This window comes from Pogona vitticeps, chromosome 13 (assembly GCF_051106095.1).
Source record: "Pogona vitticeps strain Pit_001003342236 chromosome 13, PviZW2.1, whole genome shotgun sequence".
NCBI lineage: Eukaryota > Metazoa > Chordata > Lepidosauria > Squamata > Agamidae > Pogona > Pogona vitticeps.
This window is the reverse complement of record NC_135795.1, coordinates 5,459,203-5,478,867: the sequence shown is the minus strand read 5'-3', so window position 1 is coordinate 5,478,867 and position 19,665 is coordinate 5,459,203. Positions and strand designations below refer to the sequence as shown.

Below are 19,665 nucleotides of genomic sequence, written 5' to 3'. Positions count from 1 at the left end.
TTATTGTGTGGCTTTGGAAAATACCCGTTGTGTTAAGTATGTTGGACAACACGCATCTGTGCATCCTCTGTAGTAAACAAGAGGTAAATTGTTTCCCAAGCGATAATTCTTAGGCTGCTGAAAAGTGTACCAGTGAGGAGACGAGGGAAAACCCTTGCCGTTGACAGAAGTTAGAACAAATCTTGAGAAACCCCTTCGTGTGCGAGGGCAGGAGGATATTTAAAGCAGTCCGATTAAGGGCCACAGAAAACTCTTCATCAAGGCAAGGGAACAGAATATTTTAGAAAAGGGTGTAACTGGCAGGATAACAACTTGAAAAGGAGCACTTTGTGCTGAAAATAGGTGTCACCTGTACCACACGCCATGCAATCAAGGGCCTAATTCTTTCAATCACGACTGATTTTCAGGTGGGAAATTGAGAATTCTGGGGATCGTAGTCCGGAAAACCCCGATCGGCACACCTCTTGTGTTAAATGACAGGAAGTTTAACCGGATAACGGCAGATTTATCCCGCACAGAAGGATTAGCACAATCTGCAGTGCGCTGGATAGTTTTGGAGAGCTGAGAGAAAATAATTCCTTGTTTCTCTCGCTTTGAAACTGAGAGGAGCCAGCAGAAGAAACTGAGAGCTGAAAACCCAATTTTGCCGGGCTTTCAAACGTCACCGCCTGTTTTCCCGAGGTGATAGAGCTGCAGAGCCGTGGCTGCCTATACAAAAGTTCAGTCACTAGGTTTTCTTTTCCATTTTCCATTTACAGATTTCTAGATGGACTTTAAAAGGAATCGCTCATCCCTACCAGAAGCCCCAATACATTTTCCTCCTGTATTTTGAATACATAGCATTTCATAGAACAAATCTTTAAGCAGCTTATGTTAAAATAAAACTCCGCAAGGCAGCCAGTTGAGACGTCCTGGGAGGGGTCGTTCCAAAAAGGAACTTTATCAACATCTGTAACGAAATGCACATGGAGCCACTATATTTAAAGCCATTTAAAACATTTCAGAATCATAATAAATAATTTAAGCACGGCAACAGCCCATTAAAAAACACACACACACAAATTGTTCCCATCATTATCATCCAGAAAAAGGCATTCTGCTGAAATACAGTACGCTACCAAATACAGTATCCGCAATTCACTTATCTGCCGCCTGAATATGTTGTATACAGTATTTCCCAGAAATATGCATTTTCAGGGTGTATTTACCCAAATTGGCCACTAGAGAGAGGCAGAGACCTTGCAATGGACAGCGTTTGATACTTCTGCATTTTTTGGTATCCACAGGGGTGGGCTTGGATACCGACCTCCCCCCATGGATGCTGCAGTCCTACTGCACACTTTCTGCTTCCCAAATCACATGGGGGGAAGTATTCTGGATGCCAGATGGCACTTCCAGGAAGGCTCACCTTGGTCATGTCACCTATACACAGTCTAGTCCTGGAGGAACAACTAGTGAATGCCACACTGAAGCTCTCGGAAAGCTTCTTGTGTAGAAGTTGTAGGCTGCTAGTTACCAAGGTCCCAGATTGGACGGTGTACCAACTGCTTTTTCCACTGCCTCTGGCGGATTTTTTATTTTCCTAAACAATCCTCTGATTCGGTGATTCTACTTCCTCCTGATCTATTTTTAAATTACTGTCCTCTTAGCCGTCCTTCAAGCGATGCAAAGTTAAAAGTGGGCCAGGGTGCCTGCCGTTTTTTTGACTGGGGAGTGTCAACAAAATACAGCGACCGGGGGGGGGGGGGGATGTCGTTTGGCAACTGACTTTTCCATTAAGTAAACAGAGTTTTAAATAAAACAAGGCAAGCCTTTGTTTTAGATTCACAACAACAAAAAGCAGCGCAGAAAAGCAGATACAGTTCTTTTAGAAGAGGTGCGACGTGTGCCTATCGGACGGCATTCCACTTGAGCACTCCAGCTGCTATTTCTGATGCAAGGGCAGGCCCATGCAGACTCTGTAACAGTAGTCTAATTATAAGGAATCTCAAAGGCACGACCATCGGGTCCTGTCCCCAGGTTCAAACCTGCCGCATGGGAAAAACTCAGGCTCCAACTTGGAAGTGGATGAGCCAAATGTTCCAATCCTACCCACAAATTCCTCAGTACATCATGAAGGATATAATCTAACGTTCTCTCCTTAATACTAATTCTCCGTGTGCAGAGTTTTAAAATACAGTAGTACCTCGCAAGACAATTACCCCTCAAAACGATTAATCCGCATGACGACGACATTTTGCAACCGCCATTTTGCTTCGCAAAACAGTGATTTCTATGGGGGAATTTCGCTGAACAACGATTTGGTCCGTGTTTCGGGGACCATTTATTCGCAAGACGACGATTTAAAACAGCTAATTGGCAGCTTGATCTTTGCAAAACGGGTGATTTCGGACCCGTTTTTCGCAAGACAGTGATTAAAAACAGCTGATTGGCACTCGCAAAATGGCTGCCCTATAGGCGATCTTCACAAAACGACAAGGTATTTTCCCCAATGGAACGCATTAAACGGGTTTCAATGCATTCCAATGGGGAAATGGTTTTTGCATGGCGATGATTTCGCTAAGCAGCGATTTTCACGGAACTGATTATCATCGTCATGCGGGGCACCACTGTACAGTATAGGAAGACACACCCCTGCACTCTAAAATGGCTCATTCCAGGCAGGCCTATACCGTGAGAGAACTCATGCATATGTGTTCAGCATTCAAATATCCCAACAGAATATTTGAATGCTGAACAGCTTCCAATATTCACCCCGCGAGCGGCCCCATTGAAGGTGTTCATTCCCCTTATTAACGAAAGTGGGACTTGTCACAAGGAGCAGCTCTTGCTGGCCAGCTGCATCCTCTCCAGTCCATTCTGATCCAACCACAACAGACACTCGCCATCCCAAATCATCAACGCGCCGCTCTGGGAAGTCCTTCATCTAAAGGTGTCTGGGCGGTGCTTCTGAAAACGGCGGGGTTCTCCCTAAACCTACTCATTCCTGGGGCATGGTTCGTACGGTTTGGCTACGTCTGTAATGGAAATCCCTCTCTGAGGACTGGGAGTAAATGGAATGAGGACATGATGAGCATTCTGCATATACACAGAGCAAACATGAAGCCAGATGTAAGCCTGGTGCATACATTCTGCTGCTTTCCTGGAGCATTTTCAACCCCCCTGTGTTCACCTGTGTTACACCTGGCATAAAGTATGGAAGGGCGTCGTTGGTTTGAAAGTCTCCACCACAGCCCTACTTAGTGGCCCTGGCCAAGTCACCCTAAAACCTCTCCTCTTCTCCTCTCCATCATCTGCAATGTTATTGACCGCATGATGTGGCTGATGCCAAGATGACCAAGACCATGTAGGTACAGCCCCCAAAAATGCCCTGTATGAACACCAAGTACGGTTCTTAATAGTTCAGATAATGCCATCCCTGCAATAGGGGTGACATTTAATGATGTAAAAAGGGTCTCTCTCTCTCTGTGAAAGAACAAGAACTGCCATAAGATTTTAATCCATGCAAAGCAATTCCATCTAAGCCAATGTTTACGCTGAACCACTCCGTACGCTGTGTGTAATAGCGCTATGTATATACACTCGCATGTGACTTAAGGCAAAAGGCCTTTGACACCTTGCCTTTGAGACATCACTCTCGTTTTGTTACATCACATCAGTACACACACATCCTCTTTATTCGGATCGGAATCCCATTTCCGACATCTAACTAGAGAGATGGGTCTACTGCTAGGATGCTGAAGGTGCAGGACATCGGATTCTGCTTTTAAAAAGACCAATTCTCAAAACCCGAAGCCACCCCAGTAGAGTTTGCGCTTCTAGCAAAACTCAATGGAGAGCAAAGGAGAGAAGGCACAGGGGCGTGCAGGGAAGCCGCTAACGTTGGCGGGCCCCAAGACTGCTCCAGAGAGACACAGATATGATCCACAGGATCCCTTCTAGCTCTGCAGCTATAGGATGATTATTATTGTTATTATTAATAGTCTCAAAGAGAAGAGGTCAAAGACCGTTCGGCTCAAGTCATGTGTTATTATTATTATTATCTTACATTGCTGCTCCTCTGTTTGACTCCTCTTCTGCCTGTAATTTATACAAGCCTGTTTGGGTACCTGGAGAATAGATTACATAATCAGGCACACAGCCAGAAATGTGATCGCCTTCCTCCTTTTATCCCCACGAAAAGCTTCAAGATGGCCTTCTGGAGGCTCCTGGGTTTCTTGTTTCATCTCACCACAGCCCGGTGAAGGAGGTCACATGAGAAGCCAGAGATGGGTGGAGGTCATCAAGGGAGCGTCACCTCCTGAGTAAAGATACTGCTGTCAAGAGGCTAAACCACAGGATGATGTGAGCTGTAGCCCAACAACACAACACAAGGGCACAAGGCTTCTGGAACTGGCAATGGTGTGCCATAAAAACCTTTTGAGAGGAATGTATGGATTTTGAAAATATCATCAGGCTGACAGGATGGCTTGAGGTCGCGACACGCATGGCCATCATCAGAAGGTCAAACAAGATCCTATCTCAAAAGCATGGGATCAACTCTGCTCTTTTCCCAGACCGAGCAGGAACGGGATGAGGGTGCTGGTTACAGGGGAAAATTGCTAGCGGGCCAGAGGGGCTAACCTGACCAGCAGCCCCGTGACCTTCCCTTCTTGCCTCTCTCTAGTCTGTTTTTCATCATCCTGACTCTGTGTGCAGTTTAAAGAGTGGGGATGGGCAGCGTCAGAAAACCAGGGGCCAAGAGTCTACTGCCAGAACCCACCGAGGCCACATTAACCATGCAAAGCATCATCATCATCATCTTAGAACTGCAGTGCTGGAAGAGACCCTATGGATCATCAAATCCTGCTCCATCAAGGAAGCACCCGGGGGGGGGGATCGAACTCCCAACCGCTGGCTCCACAGCCAGAGACTTAAACCACTGAGCTATCCACCAGCAAGTGCAGAAAGAAAGAAAGAAAGAAAGAAAGAAAGAAAGAAAGAAAGAAAGAAAGAAAGAAAGAAAGAAAGACAGAAAGACAGACAGACAGACAGACAGACAGACAGACAGACAGACAGACAGACAGACAGACAGACAGACAGAAAGAAAGAAAGAAAGAAAGAAAGAAAGAAAGAAAGAAAGAAAGAAAGAAAGAAAGAAAGAAAGAAAGAACGAACGAACGAACGAACGAACGACAGGCAGGCAGGCAGGCAGGCAGGCAGGCAGGCAGGCAGGCAGGCAGGCAGGCAGGCAGGCAGGCAGGCAGGCAAGGAAGGAAGGAAGGAAAGAAAGAAAGAAAGAAAGAAAGAAAGAAAGAAAGAAAGAAAGAAAGAAAGAAAGAAAGAACCCCAATGTAGCTACTGATAATTTCATTTTTGTGGGTTTGAGTTTAGGATTCCTACATCTTGTTCTACTGCAAAGCCACCTTACGTGCAGGCTTCCAGAACTGGAAAATGACTCTCTTTTTATGCCTCCCCCACCCACCCCCACCCCCTGAAGGGGCATCTAGGAGCTGCACGCCCACGCCTGTTTAGATGCGCTGGATGAAAAGGGCAGTGGGAGGTATTTGAAAGGGAGAGTCAATAAGCAGAGGAATGTTAAGCACCCTCTCCTACCTGCAAGGGAGTTTCTAAAAATACTTCCCATTAATGTGGGGAAAGAGAGGAGGAGAGAAAGAGAGAGAGAGAGATTGGAGGTTGGGAGCCCCCATACCATTGCGACCAGAACGAGGCGGGTTCAGACTCCAGGAGCATGTGATGAAATGTGAGTCTACGGGTCAACTATTTCCTTGGCTACCAGAGAAGGACAGTGATGGCCTCCATGAGCGACTCACTCTTAGATGGATTGTGTTTATGCTTTACTGCTCTGACTGGGACTTTAGTAATTACTGCTTGCGTTTACCATTTCTCCGAGTGGTATCGGTTTATTCCTCTTTAGGATTTGCATCCTTATTGGTTTTAGCTTTAATATTGTCTTTTAATGCAAGCAGCCTCTTCCTACTCACTGTTCTTGGCTTTAACTATTGTCTTTAACGGTGTAAATTACAGTTGTACGCTCATTATTTTCAGCTTTAAATATTGTCTTTTAAGGACGCAGGATGCCTCGGGTTCTTTTTAAGGAGAAAGGCAGGATAAAAAATGTTTTTAATAAAATAAATAAGTAGAAATTGCTACACCCTATGAGAGTTGCAGTTCCCAATTTTTGACTGCTGTTGGTGTTTTGAACAGAGCACCATGTAGCAAGCAGAGTGGTAGATCTTTTTTGCCTTGTCTTTTCTCGATCTACATGTAGTTTGATAATCTTAGGCCTCCTTCCACCTTCCTTTTCTGAGGTGACTTCCTGTTTCTTCTTGATCTCCTATTTTAGTTAAAGAGGCAGAACTGCAGATATGGAAGTCAAATCTATAGGATTTCTACAACCTTTTAGAAAGGATCATTTGAATTAATCAGCATCCATCTCTTGTTTTTTTTTAAACCTCCCGTCTCCAGAGGCCAGTATCCTACTGCTAGTCTCCACTGGAAAAAACCTGGTTGACTCAATGGGAATTATGTAAGTGAGGAGTTATTCAGAAGTTATTTCGCTGGGTCTGTTCTTTAAGTGAGAGGAGTAACAGGAGGGCCGGCCAAAGGAGCTACTTTGAGTAGCCACACGTTCAGCACTATGAGGCTGTCCCTGCAAGCGGAGATACCAAATTATCTCAACAAAAGGTGGGGAAACCAACAGCATCTCAAGTTCATAAAAAGGTAGTTCTTTGCTCTTCCCAAGGAAATGTGGAAGAGATGGCATTTCTTTGCTGATCATCTCCCCCAAGACACCTCCAGCATCAGCAAAAGATGGGATGAGGGCGAATAAACTGAAACTTCATCCCGTTGAGACAGAGATGCTCCCCGTCAGTGGAAAGGCAGAGCAGGGAACACGGATGCAAGCCTGTGCTGGATGGGGTTGCGCTCCCTCCGAAAACGCACGTGCGCAGCTTGCAGGCAGCTCCTGGATTCATCTCCGAGTCTGGATGCCCAGGTTTTGGGGGTGGCCAGGAGTGCAATTCCACAATTCAAAATTGTGTACCAGCTGCGCCCATTCCTGGAGAGGTCTAATTTGGCCACAGTGGCACATGCCTTCGTTACATCCTGATGGATTACCGTCATGCGCTAGATGTGGGGCTGCTGATGGAAAGTGTCATGAAACTTCCGCACGTCCAGATGGCTAACTGGGGCTGCTTACAGAGATCGTATAGGCCCTGTTACAGCAGCTCCACCAACGGCTGATGTGCTTCTGGGCTGAATTCAAGGTGTTGGTTCTAATCAATAAAGCCCTAAATGGCTCGGGGCCAAGCTATTTCATTGATCACCCTCTCCCTTCATGAGCCTGCTCAATTGTTAAGATCACCAGGAGAGGCCTTTCCCGCGATCCCACCACCCACACCGGGGTGTTTGGTGGGCACACGAGAGACGGCCTTCTCTGTGGCCGCTCCCAGACTCTGGAACTCCCTGCCACTAGAACCCAGATTGGCTTCATCTTTGCTGTCCTTTCACAAGTAGTCAACTATCTTTCTCTACAGGAGGCTCTCCCTGAGTGACTGGGCTGCCTGAGCGGGGGGGTGGGTGGGTTAAATGGATGGTTGTGCCTTCTTGCTTTGAATGTGTGTTGGTGTTGCTTACAGTTTTTAGTGTGGAATTTGTTTCATCTTTTTTTAGTATTTATATACTCTCTGCTGTTAGCTTTTATGTTGGCTTTTAAGCCGCCTTGGGTCCTTTCAAGGGGAAAAGGCGGGGTAAAAATATTTTAAATAAATAAATGCTTTATTTATAAACCATGGGGCAGGGCGTAAACCTGTCTTTTCCCTTTCTAACATCTTTCCCCAGCTACTCCCTGGGTAGGGGAAGAAAGAAAGAAGGAAGCAGATCAATCTCGCCAGAGGCACAAAACATATCCACAGTGTGGATCCTCACTCACTACATACTGTACGTTGTAGGAGCAAATCCCCATAATGTCTTGGAAATAGGCTTGTTGAGAGTGAAACACATCTGCATCAAAGCCGCCCCTAGGATGTGATTCTAAAGCAGCTACCACTGGCAGAAGGGTGAGCCCCAGAGAACAGCAAAAGGCTGGGACAATTTTTTTTTTTTAAGAAAGCAAACCTTCAGGCTCCTTAGGGAAACTTAAGCAGGCTCGTTTTTTTGCAACCGATCAATGGAGACAGAGTTAATTAGGGAAGCAAGCAAAGCAAATTCAACGCGATGTACCAAATGCCAAGCAGATGCTGCCTTATAAAATACAGCAGATCACGCACAGATTTAAGGTGAGGATTACACTGAAATACGGAATTAAAGCACTTAACGTTCAGCCTGCAGACGTAAACAAAGAAGAATCTGCCTCAAAGCCTTTCCTGGGCTCTACCACACCACTCTGCTGGTGTTAGTACGGCCTCCAAACAACAACAACCCAAACCATCCCACAACCCCTCGCATGTGGAAAGCTAGCAGGTCAGGAAGAAGGATTCCATCCAGCCTTGATCCGAGAGCACTTTCTAGAAGTGTGTGAATCACGAACCAAACTCAAATAAGCCGCCTTGGCAATTATGTTCGGATGCATTTTATTCCCACAGAAAGGCCTCCACCGATTTTCCCTCTCTCTCAGGCACCAGAATACCCTGAAGAGCTATATATCTTGCTTCAGGGACAGGGCACCCTTTGGCTCTTTGCATCTTGGACCAAGCTTGATTTGAGAATAAACCTCAAGAGGACTGATGCTGACTAAGGGGAATCGCTACCTGAGAAACCAGCCTACATTCTACAGGAGGTGCAACACATATCCATGTATAAATATTACAGTGACACACATCAAATAGTTGTTTATGTTTCTATACTTCTCCCTCTCTCACCAACCCCACAATCACCCTGTAGGGTAGGACACACAAGAGTTTCACGATTCCACGCAGGCTGGAGGAGGACCTCTGTCGTCTCAAACGCTCTAGGCCGCAGGATCACAACAGAATAGAGATGCTGCTCGCGCAAAAACACAAACATAAAAAGGGAATCTGGAGAAGGTAAGAAAAAGCAAGCCGTCTGCCTTCAAAAAGCAGAGTTTGCCTTCCAACCAGGCCGGGGGGGGGGGGGGGGGGAAGCCTTACCTGTTCTGCGCCATAGACGGTGGCAAACTGGACAAACTCCTCGATCCGCACAAAGCCGTCCCCGTCGCGGTCCAGGGCGTCGAAGACCGCTCTCAGCCGGGGTCCGTTTTCCGGGGAACCGGGGGGAGCCTCGTCCTCTCCAAGCATCTGCTCCGAGGGGCCAAACTCCAGGGGGTCGGAAGCAAGGGGGCAAGGAAAGCCGTCCCCCCCAGGGCCGACTTGGGGGTCCAGAGCCAAGTCCAAAGGCCTCAACACAGGGCTTGGGGGCCGGCAGCCCTCCACCTCTCTCGTCCAAGTGGGGCTGAGAAGGAGTCCGCTCAGGGGCTCTTCCCCTGCAGCAACTGCCTCCAGGCCCCGGTGGTCGTCGCTCTGGGGCTGCAGGGAGTCCTCCTGGGTGGAAGGATAGGGGCCCCGGCCTTGCCTCACCTCCTCTGCATCCTCCCCTACGACCAGGTGTAAATCCGGAGGATGTGGCGACTCGGCCAAGCTCAAGAAACCAGAAACTGGGGGCTCCTGGCTCCCTCCCTCTTCTCTCCAGGCTTGGGCGCTTTCTTCCTGCAAAGGGACCAGCCTCAAATCCAAACCCGCTTCCCCGAGATCGTCCACACCTGAATCGGTTTGCCCGTCGCTGATTGGCCCCTGGTCGAGGTCCCGATCCTCCAGGCCAGTGTTGCCTTCTTCTTCCTCCTCCTCCTCCTCTTCTTCCATGCGGTACAAAGACTCCACCGAGCCGTCCGGGCACCAGGGCTGGATCTGGGCCCCCTTCATCCCCCGGATCAGGACCTGCTCCAGCGCCAGCGGCGCTCCGGGGCTGCGGTTGCTGCTCCCGTTGTTCCCCGGGGGGCTTTCTCGGCCCAGGAGGACCAGATCCGGGCTGGGCAGGGCCAGGGGCGGCGGGGGCTCCAGCAGGATGTATCTCCCGCCCAGGAGATGCTGCTCCAGGGACCGCAGCGGGTCCCGATCCCCTTTGCTCCCCGGGTCGGAAAGAGTCAGGAGCAAATCCGGATCCATTGTCATGAGAGGCGGAGGACCGGGGTTGGAATGATTTTTTGGGGGGGGGAGAGATAGAAGAAAGCGGGGGAGGGGTCGCTTTAATGAGTTAATTAGCAAATAACCCCGGAGAGAAGGAAAAAACAGGCGCTGGCGGGTCCCCCCCTCTCCTCCTGCCCGCGGACAAAGCCGACGGCGCCGCGGTCACCAAACCGGAGTCGCTCCGGAGCTTCGAGGCGCAGCAAAGGAAGCGAGGCCGCCGCCGCCACCGCCGCCGCCTTCTTCCTCCCCCCCTGGCCGGCATCACCTCCGCCGCCTTGGCATCATCATCATCCTCCTCGCCGCCGCCGCCAGGAGGAGACGCCGCTCCGCGCGCGCCCCTCCAGGCCGGCCGGTCCTCCGGGCGCGCTCCCCAAAGCTGGGCTGAATGGAGGGGGAATTGGTGGGGGGGGGCTGCGGGGAGGGTGCGGGGGGGGGGGGAAGGAAAGGAGGAGGAAAAAGAGAGGGGGAGAAGACGGGGGTCAAGCTGGGAGCTCCGGAGTCACGTCGGTTTAGGGAGAGAGGCGACCGAGCGCCTCCAAATAATGGGAAGAGGAGGAGAGAAAATGATGCCCAAAGCGAGCCATGCAAGGCCGGGGGCGGGGGGGGCGGTTGGCCCAAAGGCAACCGGGGGGGGGCCTCTCCCGGCCTGGATCCTGCCTCCCCTCCCTCCCTCTTTCTGTCTCCCCCCCCCCCCTTTGGTCGCCTACCGGCAGGATGCGCTCCCGGGGCCGCTGGAGAGGCTGGCCTTTTTGCGCAAAGGCGCCGGGCGCGGAAGGGCGAGCCTCGGGCGCACAGCCGGCCGGCGATCCCTCTTTGCTGCTAGCCGGCAGAAAGAGAGGCAGAGGGAGGGAGGGAGGGAGGCTGGCTGGCTTCTCCTCCTCCTCCTCCTCTTCCTCCGCCCGATCGGGAGGAGGAGCAGGCCGGGAGGGAAGGATGGAAGATGGGGAGGGAGGCTGCTCGCCCGGCCGCCCGCCTGCCTGCCTTTGTGCGCTCGGGGTCCGGTTTCTGCCCTGCCCGCAAACCCAGGCGAAGGATGCTCGCTGGTGGGAGGAGGGGGGGGAGAGCCGAGGGGTGAGATCCAAATGGACTCAAGAGTCGACCCGTTGAAACCCTTTTAGGCCCCAGCGATGGTTAACCGGCTTTCATCACTCTCCCCCCCCCCGGATATGATGATATCTGGCTGCGTTGTTCGGATCCTGCTGGGCTTCAGCGTCAGAGCCGCGAAAACCCAGTTACACCCGTGTAGGGGTGACTGAGGGACGCTATGGGGTGGAAGTGCTGGATAGCTCAGGGAGTTAGGGAGAGGTTGGGAGTTCGATTCCCGGCCGTGCGTCCCAGAAGAGCCAGCCGGGGTGGCCTGGGGCAGGTGACACAGTCCTACCCCCCCCCCAAGAAGAAGTGCATGAGACCCACTTCTGGAGCCTCTGTACCTATAAACCCCAGGGAAGAGGTTTCCCGAAGTCCAAACTGACCTCGGGACACATTATTATTATTATTATGAGCGATCGATGGATCCCGGTTTATGCGCACTTAGATCCACCGAAAACAAGTTCAGTCAAGTTATCCATGTGTGTCTGTGAAGGTGGGTGGGTGATTACATTAATTTCTTCAGCTTTTATACCACCCAATACATGCAACGCCTTACTCTGGGCCTTGCCAGAAAATAGTAAACAAATACAAAGTACAACCAGGGAAAAAAGAGTAAAAAATTAGATGAAATAATAAAAACAAAAACAAACCCATAGACAGCAAGAAACAAGCACTCCAAGAGCGTCAAATAAAAGACAGGCCCCAAATCTGACAATCATCAGAGGATGCCAGGAAAAGCCTCTTCAAAAATAACCATTTTTAGCAGCCTCTTAAAAGTCAAAAGGGAAGGGGTGGACCATTGATCTACTATCTTTACATTCTTCCATTCCAGTTAAGATCCTCAGAGCCTTGTATATGAATTTTCCCACCGCTCACCCACCACCGCTGGCCCACTTCACAATAACCCTGGCAGGGTAGACCAAGTAGAGAGAGAGGAAAAAACTGAAAAAACAAGAAAAAACAAGAAACCGGGCCTTCTCGGTGGTGGCCCCTCGGCTGTGGAACCCTTTTCCTACTGAAATACGCCTGGCACCCTCGCTGGGTGTTTTTAAAAACCAGTTGAAAACTTGGTTATTTAAACAGGCCTTGCCTCCAGTCAATTAAGTGGTTTTTTTTTTCCTTTCCCTTTTCTTTTCTTCTCTTTTGTTGAGCAATGCCATCTTGGAAACGCGCTGTTTTTGAATTAATTGTTATTATTGTATTTTTATATGTGTCAATTTGAAGTGCGTTTATCTATGTAAGCCGCCCCGAGTAGACAATGTCTAGAGGGGCGGGGTAAAAATCGAATAAATAAAATAAAATAAATAAAATGAGTGTGCGAAGGTCACCCAGTGAGTTTCGTGGCTTAAGTGTGGACTAGAATCTGAACTCGAAAGGAAAGGAGCAACCACTTGCTCAAACAAAGGGATCAACATCATTGGCTACATCTGTTTTTAATGTGATCTTTTAAATCCACAGTGTGGGTAGGGGGGTGTTTATTAATTCAGTTTTGTTTTTTGGACGTTTGCTTTTCTAGCCAACAGCTTTCAGATTTTAATTTTTTAAAAAAAACAATATTCAATTAAATGCATTTTCTTGTTTATTTTGCTTTTACATTGATCCACAACCCAAACCCTCTAGGAAGTATACAATACAGTAACATATAAAACACAACAATAACAATGATGGCAGGCAGGAGACTATAAAGCCAAAAATAAAAACAAAGACATGAAAGGATACAAAGCTAAATGAAAACCAGCAGCAAGATGAAAAGGGCAGAGATCTAAAACTCTTAACGCCCTTTTTTTCAAAGGAAAATGTGAAAAACATCCGAATCAAACTTGGAAGTCTGGCTTTGGGGGACCATAGACTGCATTTTGTGTGGCCCTCCTCTGACATCTCCATTTGGGGGCCCCACTTGCTATCTTTCTATTTTTTTTGACACTGCCTTAAGCTAGGCATTTTCAAGAGGAGCTGAAGTGCTAGGTCAGCAATAAGCAGGCCGGGCCATGCTGACATGCGATTGCAGGAGACTAAAGAAATTTTGTCGGAAAGCACAGTGCCATCATCGCTCTGCAAGCCCAGAGATGGCCCGGAGCTGTTTCTTTAAGACGAAGAATGTCATATGCAACAAAAACTTAAAACCGGCTCTGGCAAGGTCCATGGGTATGGTGCCTTGTATTCTCTGTTCTAATGCATGGTCTGGAAATGCGGCTCTTAACAAGAGAGAGGAATTTGGAAGGTGGATTTTGCCTGGGATGCTAAGAATTTCCTGAACCAATAGTGGTTTGTCAAAAATGTGCTAGGGGGAATGAGTAAAGACCAAGGCCACGATCCTAGTCACTATTTACACCCAAGGGGCCACAGTGATCCATGCAGTCCTGTGTCTACTGTGTTTCCCCGAAAATAAGACAGGGTCTTATATTAATTTTTGCTCCAAAGAAAAAGCATTAGGGCTTATTTTCAAGGGATGTTTTATTTTTTTCATGTACAACCATCTGCATTTATTCAAATAGAGTCCTGTCATCTTCTGGTTGCTACACAATGGCGGAAGGTGGGGTTTCACTTAACTGCGGCTTATTTTGGGGGTAGGGCTTATATTACGAGCATCCTGAAAAAATCCTACAAGGGCTTATTTTCAGGGAAACGGTAATTATGTGACTTCGTCAAGCTGGCGGTGGCAGCTTCTGCAATACATGTTGAAGGAGGCTAGTGGCCCAAGAATTAAACCAACAATAAACACTGAATGCGGAGAGTTGGAATATTCCAGTCATTTAATTTTAAAAAAATGGAAGTACCGTTGGTTCCAGCTGATCATGCAGGGGTGGGGGAAATAAATGGGAAAAGAAGAAGAGAAATTTCTTGGTTGGAAAATCTAGTGATTGGATCCCCAAATGTTCTTGGACTTCATCTCCCAGAAACCCTGTCCAGTACACTAGTGGTAAAGGCTTCTGGGAGTTTATTTATTAATTAATTTAAAATATTTTTGCCCAGTCTTACATGATTGAAAGACACTATTTAAATTTGGAAACAATGAGTATGCAAGGGTGGTTGGCATCATTAAAAGACAGCACTGTACCTTCCTTCTCTGTAGCTGAATGCATTCAAATTATCTGGAAGTCTTTCTTATTGGGTTGAAATGTTTTAGGTGAAGAAGCTGCTTGGAGGAGTAGCGAAAGGTTTCAACCTAAAAAGAAAGAAATCCAGTTGCCATAACTCAACTTCCAGAGAACCTCACCTGGAGGACTCAGAATCTTTCCAGATTTAATGCATTCAAGGATAAAAACTGAGGATATTGACTGCCCCTGCCATTATTCTTCTGAAACAACGATCCGTGAACCAGAAAATTTATTGTCTTTTTAGCTTTGAGTTGCCGCCCCCGCCGCAGTTTGGACGATGATGTCACACCTGCCGACGCAGCAGACTGCGCATGTGCTGAGGGAAGCTTGCTTTTTAAAAGCTTCTACTTTATTTTTATTTTAAAAAAACATTTATTAACAAGGAGGGACCGTGCATTGGCCCCTGGGGATTGCCGAGGAACCTCTCCGTGGCTGTGCAAATCAAGGTTTCATGCCTGAGAGTGACAAACTCACGGGTTTACTCATGAGGAATTTACCTCTTAAGTGTAACTGCTGAAAAGTTACATTTTTTTTCCAATGCAACTCCTAGCCTCCCTCAATCATGCAGGATCAAGGCCGCACTCAGTCATGATGACTAGTCACTCTACCTCACAATGTGTTGGTGAGGGTCTGTTTTCATGAGCAATCTGGAGAAAATGAAAAAACTAATAAAAGCAATAAAGCGTGACACATTGGTGCAAAGCAAAAGTGCAATGTAAGGCCGGGTGCTTCACATAAAAATCCAGATTTATATAGTTATCATCACAGTACATATGGAATAAGGGGGAACCGGAGTGTCCACCTAGCAGATGGAATCCCTGTTAAGATTGCAACGGATTTTGTAACTGTAATACCGAAACATACTGTCTTGTTTCACCGATATAAAGCTATAAATACCTTTTTTTTTGCATTTTTATGCTAAAAGCCGACAGAAAGGTCTGTGAGCCTCACCTTAAGGCAATGCACTGAACTACAGGGGGGCCACGCCAGCATTTTATCTGCAGAGAAAGGACAGACTGTCAAATTGCAAATTTAGCACCTCATTACTACAGCGTTTTGCCTCTCCCCTTTTGGCCAAATTTGTCAACCATCAAATCTTCACTTATCCAGGCTAAACATTGCCCAACCTCCTCAGTTATTCCTCATGGGGCTTGGCTTCCAGCTCTTCTATCGCCCCACACCACTCCCCCATTTTCTTGACATCCTTATGAAACCGTGCCCCCCACCCACCCACTGCTACTCCCATCGTTTCCCACCATTGCCTACGCTGGAGAGGGATGATGTGAGGTGGTAGAGATGCCCGTCATTCTCAATAATTAGCATTCCCTATGTTTTGGACATGATCCCCCAGAAGCCTAAGCCAGCATGGCTGGAGTTATGGGGTGGCGGACGTCCCAAATCTCTGGAGGATCGACAGTCGAGAAACTCTGGTCTATGGGAAGTCCAAGTGGAATCATGGTTCAAAAAGCTGGAACCTGGTTTCAAATCCTGCTGACATTGGGCTCGCTCAGTTTAATCTACCTCACAAGGTTGTTGTAAGAGTGGAGGAGGAGGAAGAGAGCCATGCATCCGGCCTTGAGCTCAGTGGTGGAAAGGTGCGAGTTCGAGATGTCACCGTTCCATGGTCAAGCCCCCCCCCTCCTTGCAGCCAATCGGTCACACTGTTCCTGCTCCTTCCAGGGTGGGAAAACTCAGGGGAAGCCAAATGTGATGATGGCTGTGGAAGTGTGACTGGAACCGTATCACTCCCAAGACCAAGCTAGTCTCCCTCTTCCTGGGAGTTATCACAAATAAAAAAATTCCCCTTAGAACCAGGGTGCCAACCTTGCAAAGTACCGGCTGCCACTCCCACACAGAGACACCGCAAGCAACCCCATTAGCTGATTCTGTTTTCCTGTTTCGAAAAGGTTGTAAAGGGGCCTGGGAGTGCTTACTCAGCAGATATGGTTGGATCTACTATTGGAGTGGCGACTCGGCACCTTGAAACCTTTCTAGGCTACAACTCCTAAAATCCCGGGAGGGGGAGTTGTAATTAAAAAGTAAAAATTCCCCTCTGCCATGTGCTTGCCCGCATTCTTGGGGGATGAAGCTTTTTTCTTCTTCTTTCCTGGTGTTATGCAATTGATTCATCCCTTTTATATTTATTTCCAGTCACAGAGTTTGCTTCCCATATTTGGAGCTGAATCAGTTTTTTTGCTGCAGGCTAAATAAAGGCACAATAAATATCCCCGGTAGGTGACGACACCTCCTGTGAGGTTGTTTTATACCAGAACTGCTGTGTGATTCAGCGATAGAAGCTGCTTTCTCTCTTCTGTGCCCTTCATTTTGCTCAGCGGGTTAATTTCAACAGCTCCTGATTTCTAAAAATGAAAACAGGAGGCCGCGGCATGAGAAAACAAAGTTGTGTGTGTGTGTGTGTCTTCTCATCTTAAAACAGGGTTCTTAGAAAAGTATCCTCTTTTCGCCTTAGATCAGATTTCCCCAACCTAGCACCTCAACCGGAAAGGAACAGAAGCGAGCCCACCTTCCCTCTGGAGGTGACAAGTGGGTGGGGAGAGCAGATGAGATGCTCCACGGAGGGCTGAGCAGCTGCTGTGAGTCAGCACCAGCGTCGCTGTGAAGTTTGCCTTCCCTTTCTGCAAGCTGATGATGATGCAGCTTCTTGAGCCTGTTCTCAAGGCCTCTTCCTTCGTAACAGACCTAGTTTCCCATCTCTTCTCCTTCAAAGCAGAAGGCAGGACTCTGCAGCCACCGAGAGGACTCAGCCCTCACTGGGCTGTTCCCGGCTCCCTTTTTTTGGCAAAACGTTTTGCACTTCTGCGAAACCCAAGGTCTTCCAAACCTAGAGCTTTCTTTCTTGAGCGTGAATGGTCCAGTTTTGGCAACACAAGGATCCGCCGCGCTCAAGAGAACGCCGGACACCGTTGGGGATGCCAAGCCAGCTGGTTGCTGCCTTTCCCTTGAAATCAGGGGAGCACCACGGGATGTCCCTGGATGGTTTGGACTTTCACCCCAACGAGTAGCGGTGGCGATGGAGCAATGACAGTTGTTGTCCATAACATCTGGACGGCAAAAGGTTTCCTATCCCTTTTGCCTCGGAGAGATTTCGGTCCTGGATCAGATCTTTACATGGACAGCTGGCAGTAAATCTCAAAGGTGGTGGATCTCCCCTCTCCATGCAGCCTCCCACTCGTCCTAGATATTTGCTGGATTGTGTCCACTGTCAGTCACTCCAAACCCACCCTCCCTGGTCTTCTTTTCTATGGTTCACAATCAAGAAATATCTTTTGTTCAGTTTCCGCACTCAGCACAGCAATCATCAAAACGTATGGCAGGAGGAGGAACTGGAAGGAGAACGAAGAGGTTGAAATCTACAATTTGACATTGAGAATGTGCAAGAAAGGGAAGGAAGGGAAAATATGTCTTAATTTCACTATCAAGGTGCCTACAGCCTTTTATCAGTCGGTGGCTATCCATTGAGTCCACCATTATCTACGCCGGTTTCCCCTGACCTGGCACAAGGAACTGCTTGGGAAAAAGAGAGATTTCTTCAACTACAATTTCCAGAATCCTGTCGCCAGTTTTCCCACTTTCCGCTTGGCACCCTGCAGAGAGGTGTAGCCTTCGATTCCCATCATCCTCAGCCAACGTGGTCAATGCCCAGAGATGTCGGTGCTCACAGTCTAAAAACATTGCAATGCCAGAGCGAAGGAAGCACTTTTCAATTTTGGCTGGCAACCACTCTCCAAGTTTTGGAACAGGAGGAAGCCAAAGGCCAGGTCGGGGGATTCTGGGAGATGTAGTCCAAGAGAGACATCTTGCTCAGCACCCGTGGAGGAAAACATTCTTCCCAACCATGAAGTGTAAACTGATGGTGCAAGGGGTGATTTTGACGGAGAAAACCCGAACTTCTGCTCACACGCTAAGGCCCGGGATGCCGGCGTACGATGAGCACCAAAACTATCAATGCGTTAGTTCCAGAAATCGTTTTATATTCTAGGATTCTGGCCCAAGAAGGGCCTGGATAAGGCCTTGCTCCATCACCGAATATATAGCCCTTCTAACCAGGAATGCCTGAACGTCGGGCCCTCGGCATTTAAACATGTCATCTGATTAAGAGAAGATTCTTCCCTTAATACCAATTATCCTTTTAAGATCTATATCTTTTTAAAAATGATAGTGATTCGGCAAAACCACTGGCGCCCACGCCGCATGCTCCAAGGACTGATCGCACCCACACGGATCCCTTAAATCTGCATTTTCCTGAGATTTCCACACTGCCGAAACAGATGCTTAGGAAAGCTGTCCTCCCTGACAGGACCGGCTCTGTCATTCTACGAAAAGATCACGTTGCCCTCATCAGCCCTAAGGCGGGCACCTCCAAGCGATGATGCTCTCGGATCACCTGCTGGTTGCTATGGCGACGAGGAAGAGGCTCTCCATAGAGTTGTGGGGCTTGCAGGGGAGCAAGCGTCAGGAATCCCATTGGTTACAGAGGGGGAGGGAGGATTAATCGCCTAGCAACGGTTCACTTGACAACATTGCGGGCAGCGAGGATAAGGGAGGGAAGGGTAGAAACCCGCCTACAAGCAAGCGGGGCCTGGTCGAGTGATTGCAAGGCCTGCTGACAGACATGGCAGGGGTGGGCGCTGAAGCGCTTGTGACACATTTTGTAGGCTGGAGGGTAGAATCCCACGGCCTCCACCGGGCCCGTTTCAGAGTCCCTGGCACTCTCTAGAATCGGTGGTTCTAGAAGCTTCCAGGAACAGATTCTCGTTGAAAGCGAGGTGCACCCACTGCACCTGGTTTCGCCAGCAACCCCACCAAAAAGAAGCTGATGATACTACATAGTTATTTCATATACAGTGGTGCCTCGCTAGATGATTGCCTGGCGGGACGAAAAAACCCGCAAGACGATTGGTTTTTGCGATCACTACGCTTACTCCGTGAGCGAACAAATTACGATCAACTGCACAGAGCCACCCCATGTGCAGAGGGCCGGCCAAACCAGGAAGCAGGTAGGGAGTCCCAAGCTGCAGAACAGAGCCATACGTTAAATTCAACAACTACTAACTTTTCAATCGTCTCCATTTTAAAAGGAGCACGCCAGGTTTTTGTGCGGTCAGCCTAAAGAGATCAGCGCGTCCTGGCGCGTTTAATGAGGCGATGGATTCTCAATGGACACTCTGTGCTTTCCGCTCCTTCTCCCTTTACCAGCGCAGCAGCTGCAAAGTAGGGCTGGGAAACCCAAATGATTAGAAAACTTAGTTTATCCTTAAAACAGGGCAGCACCTCCTCTTCCACACACAGAGGCACAACTGTGAGTAAAGGGTAAA

The 19,665-nt window shown here is 48.4% G+C and overlaps 1 protein-coding gene and 1 long non-coding RNA gene across 4 annotated transcripts in view; both read right to left on the bottom strand.

Annotated features, from left to right (window-relative positions):
• The window catches only part of RAB11FIP3 (RAB11 family interacting protein 3), a 95,066-nt gene extending 84,089 nt beyond the window's left edge, over positions 1 to 10,977 (bottom strand). For 2 of the 3 annotated variants that reach the window (XM_072982610.2, XM_072982611.2), the window contains exons 1-2: positions 10,850 to 10,975; positions 9,111 to 10,553 (exon numbers count right to left, since the gene is read on the bottom strand). In XM_072982610.2, the coding sequence (XP_072838711.2) occupies positions 9,111 to 10,127 (1,017 nt within the window). In that variant the 5' untranslated portion in view covers positions 10,128 to 10,553; positions 10,850 to 10,975. Of the gene's footprint in view, positions 1 to 9,110; positions 10,554 to 10,849 lie in introns of all 3 variants that reach the window. The other variant, XM_072982608.2, reaches the window with a different exon arrangement.
• Positions 10,978 to 13,296: 2,319 nt separating this feature from the next.
• Positions 13,297 to 16,338, bottom strand: LOC144584718 (uncharacterized). The gene is made up of 2 exons (XR_013539146.1): positions 15,281 to 16,338; positions 13,297 to 14,397 (listed from the first exon to the last, which is right to left on the bottom strand). It is a non-coding gene; the product is annotated as an uncharacterized LOC144584718 (long non-coding RNA).
• Between the last annotated feature and the right edge of the window lie 3,327 nt (positions 16,339 to 19,665).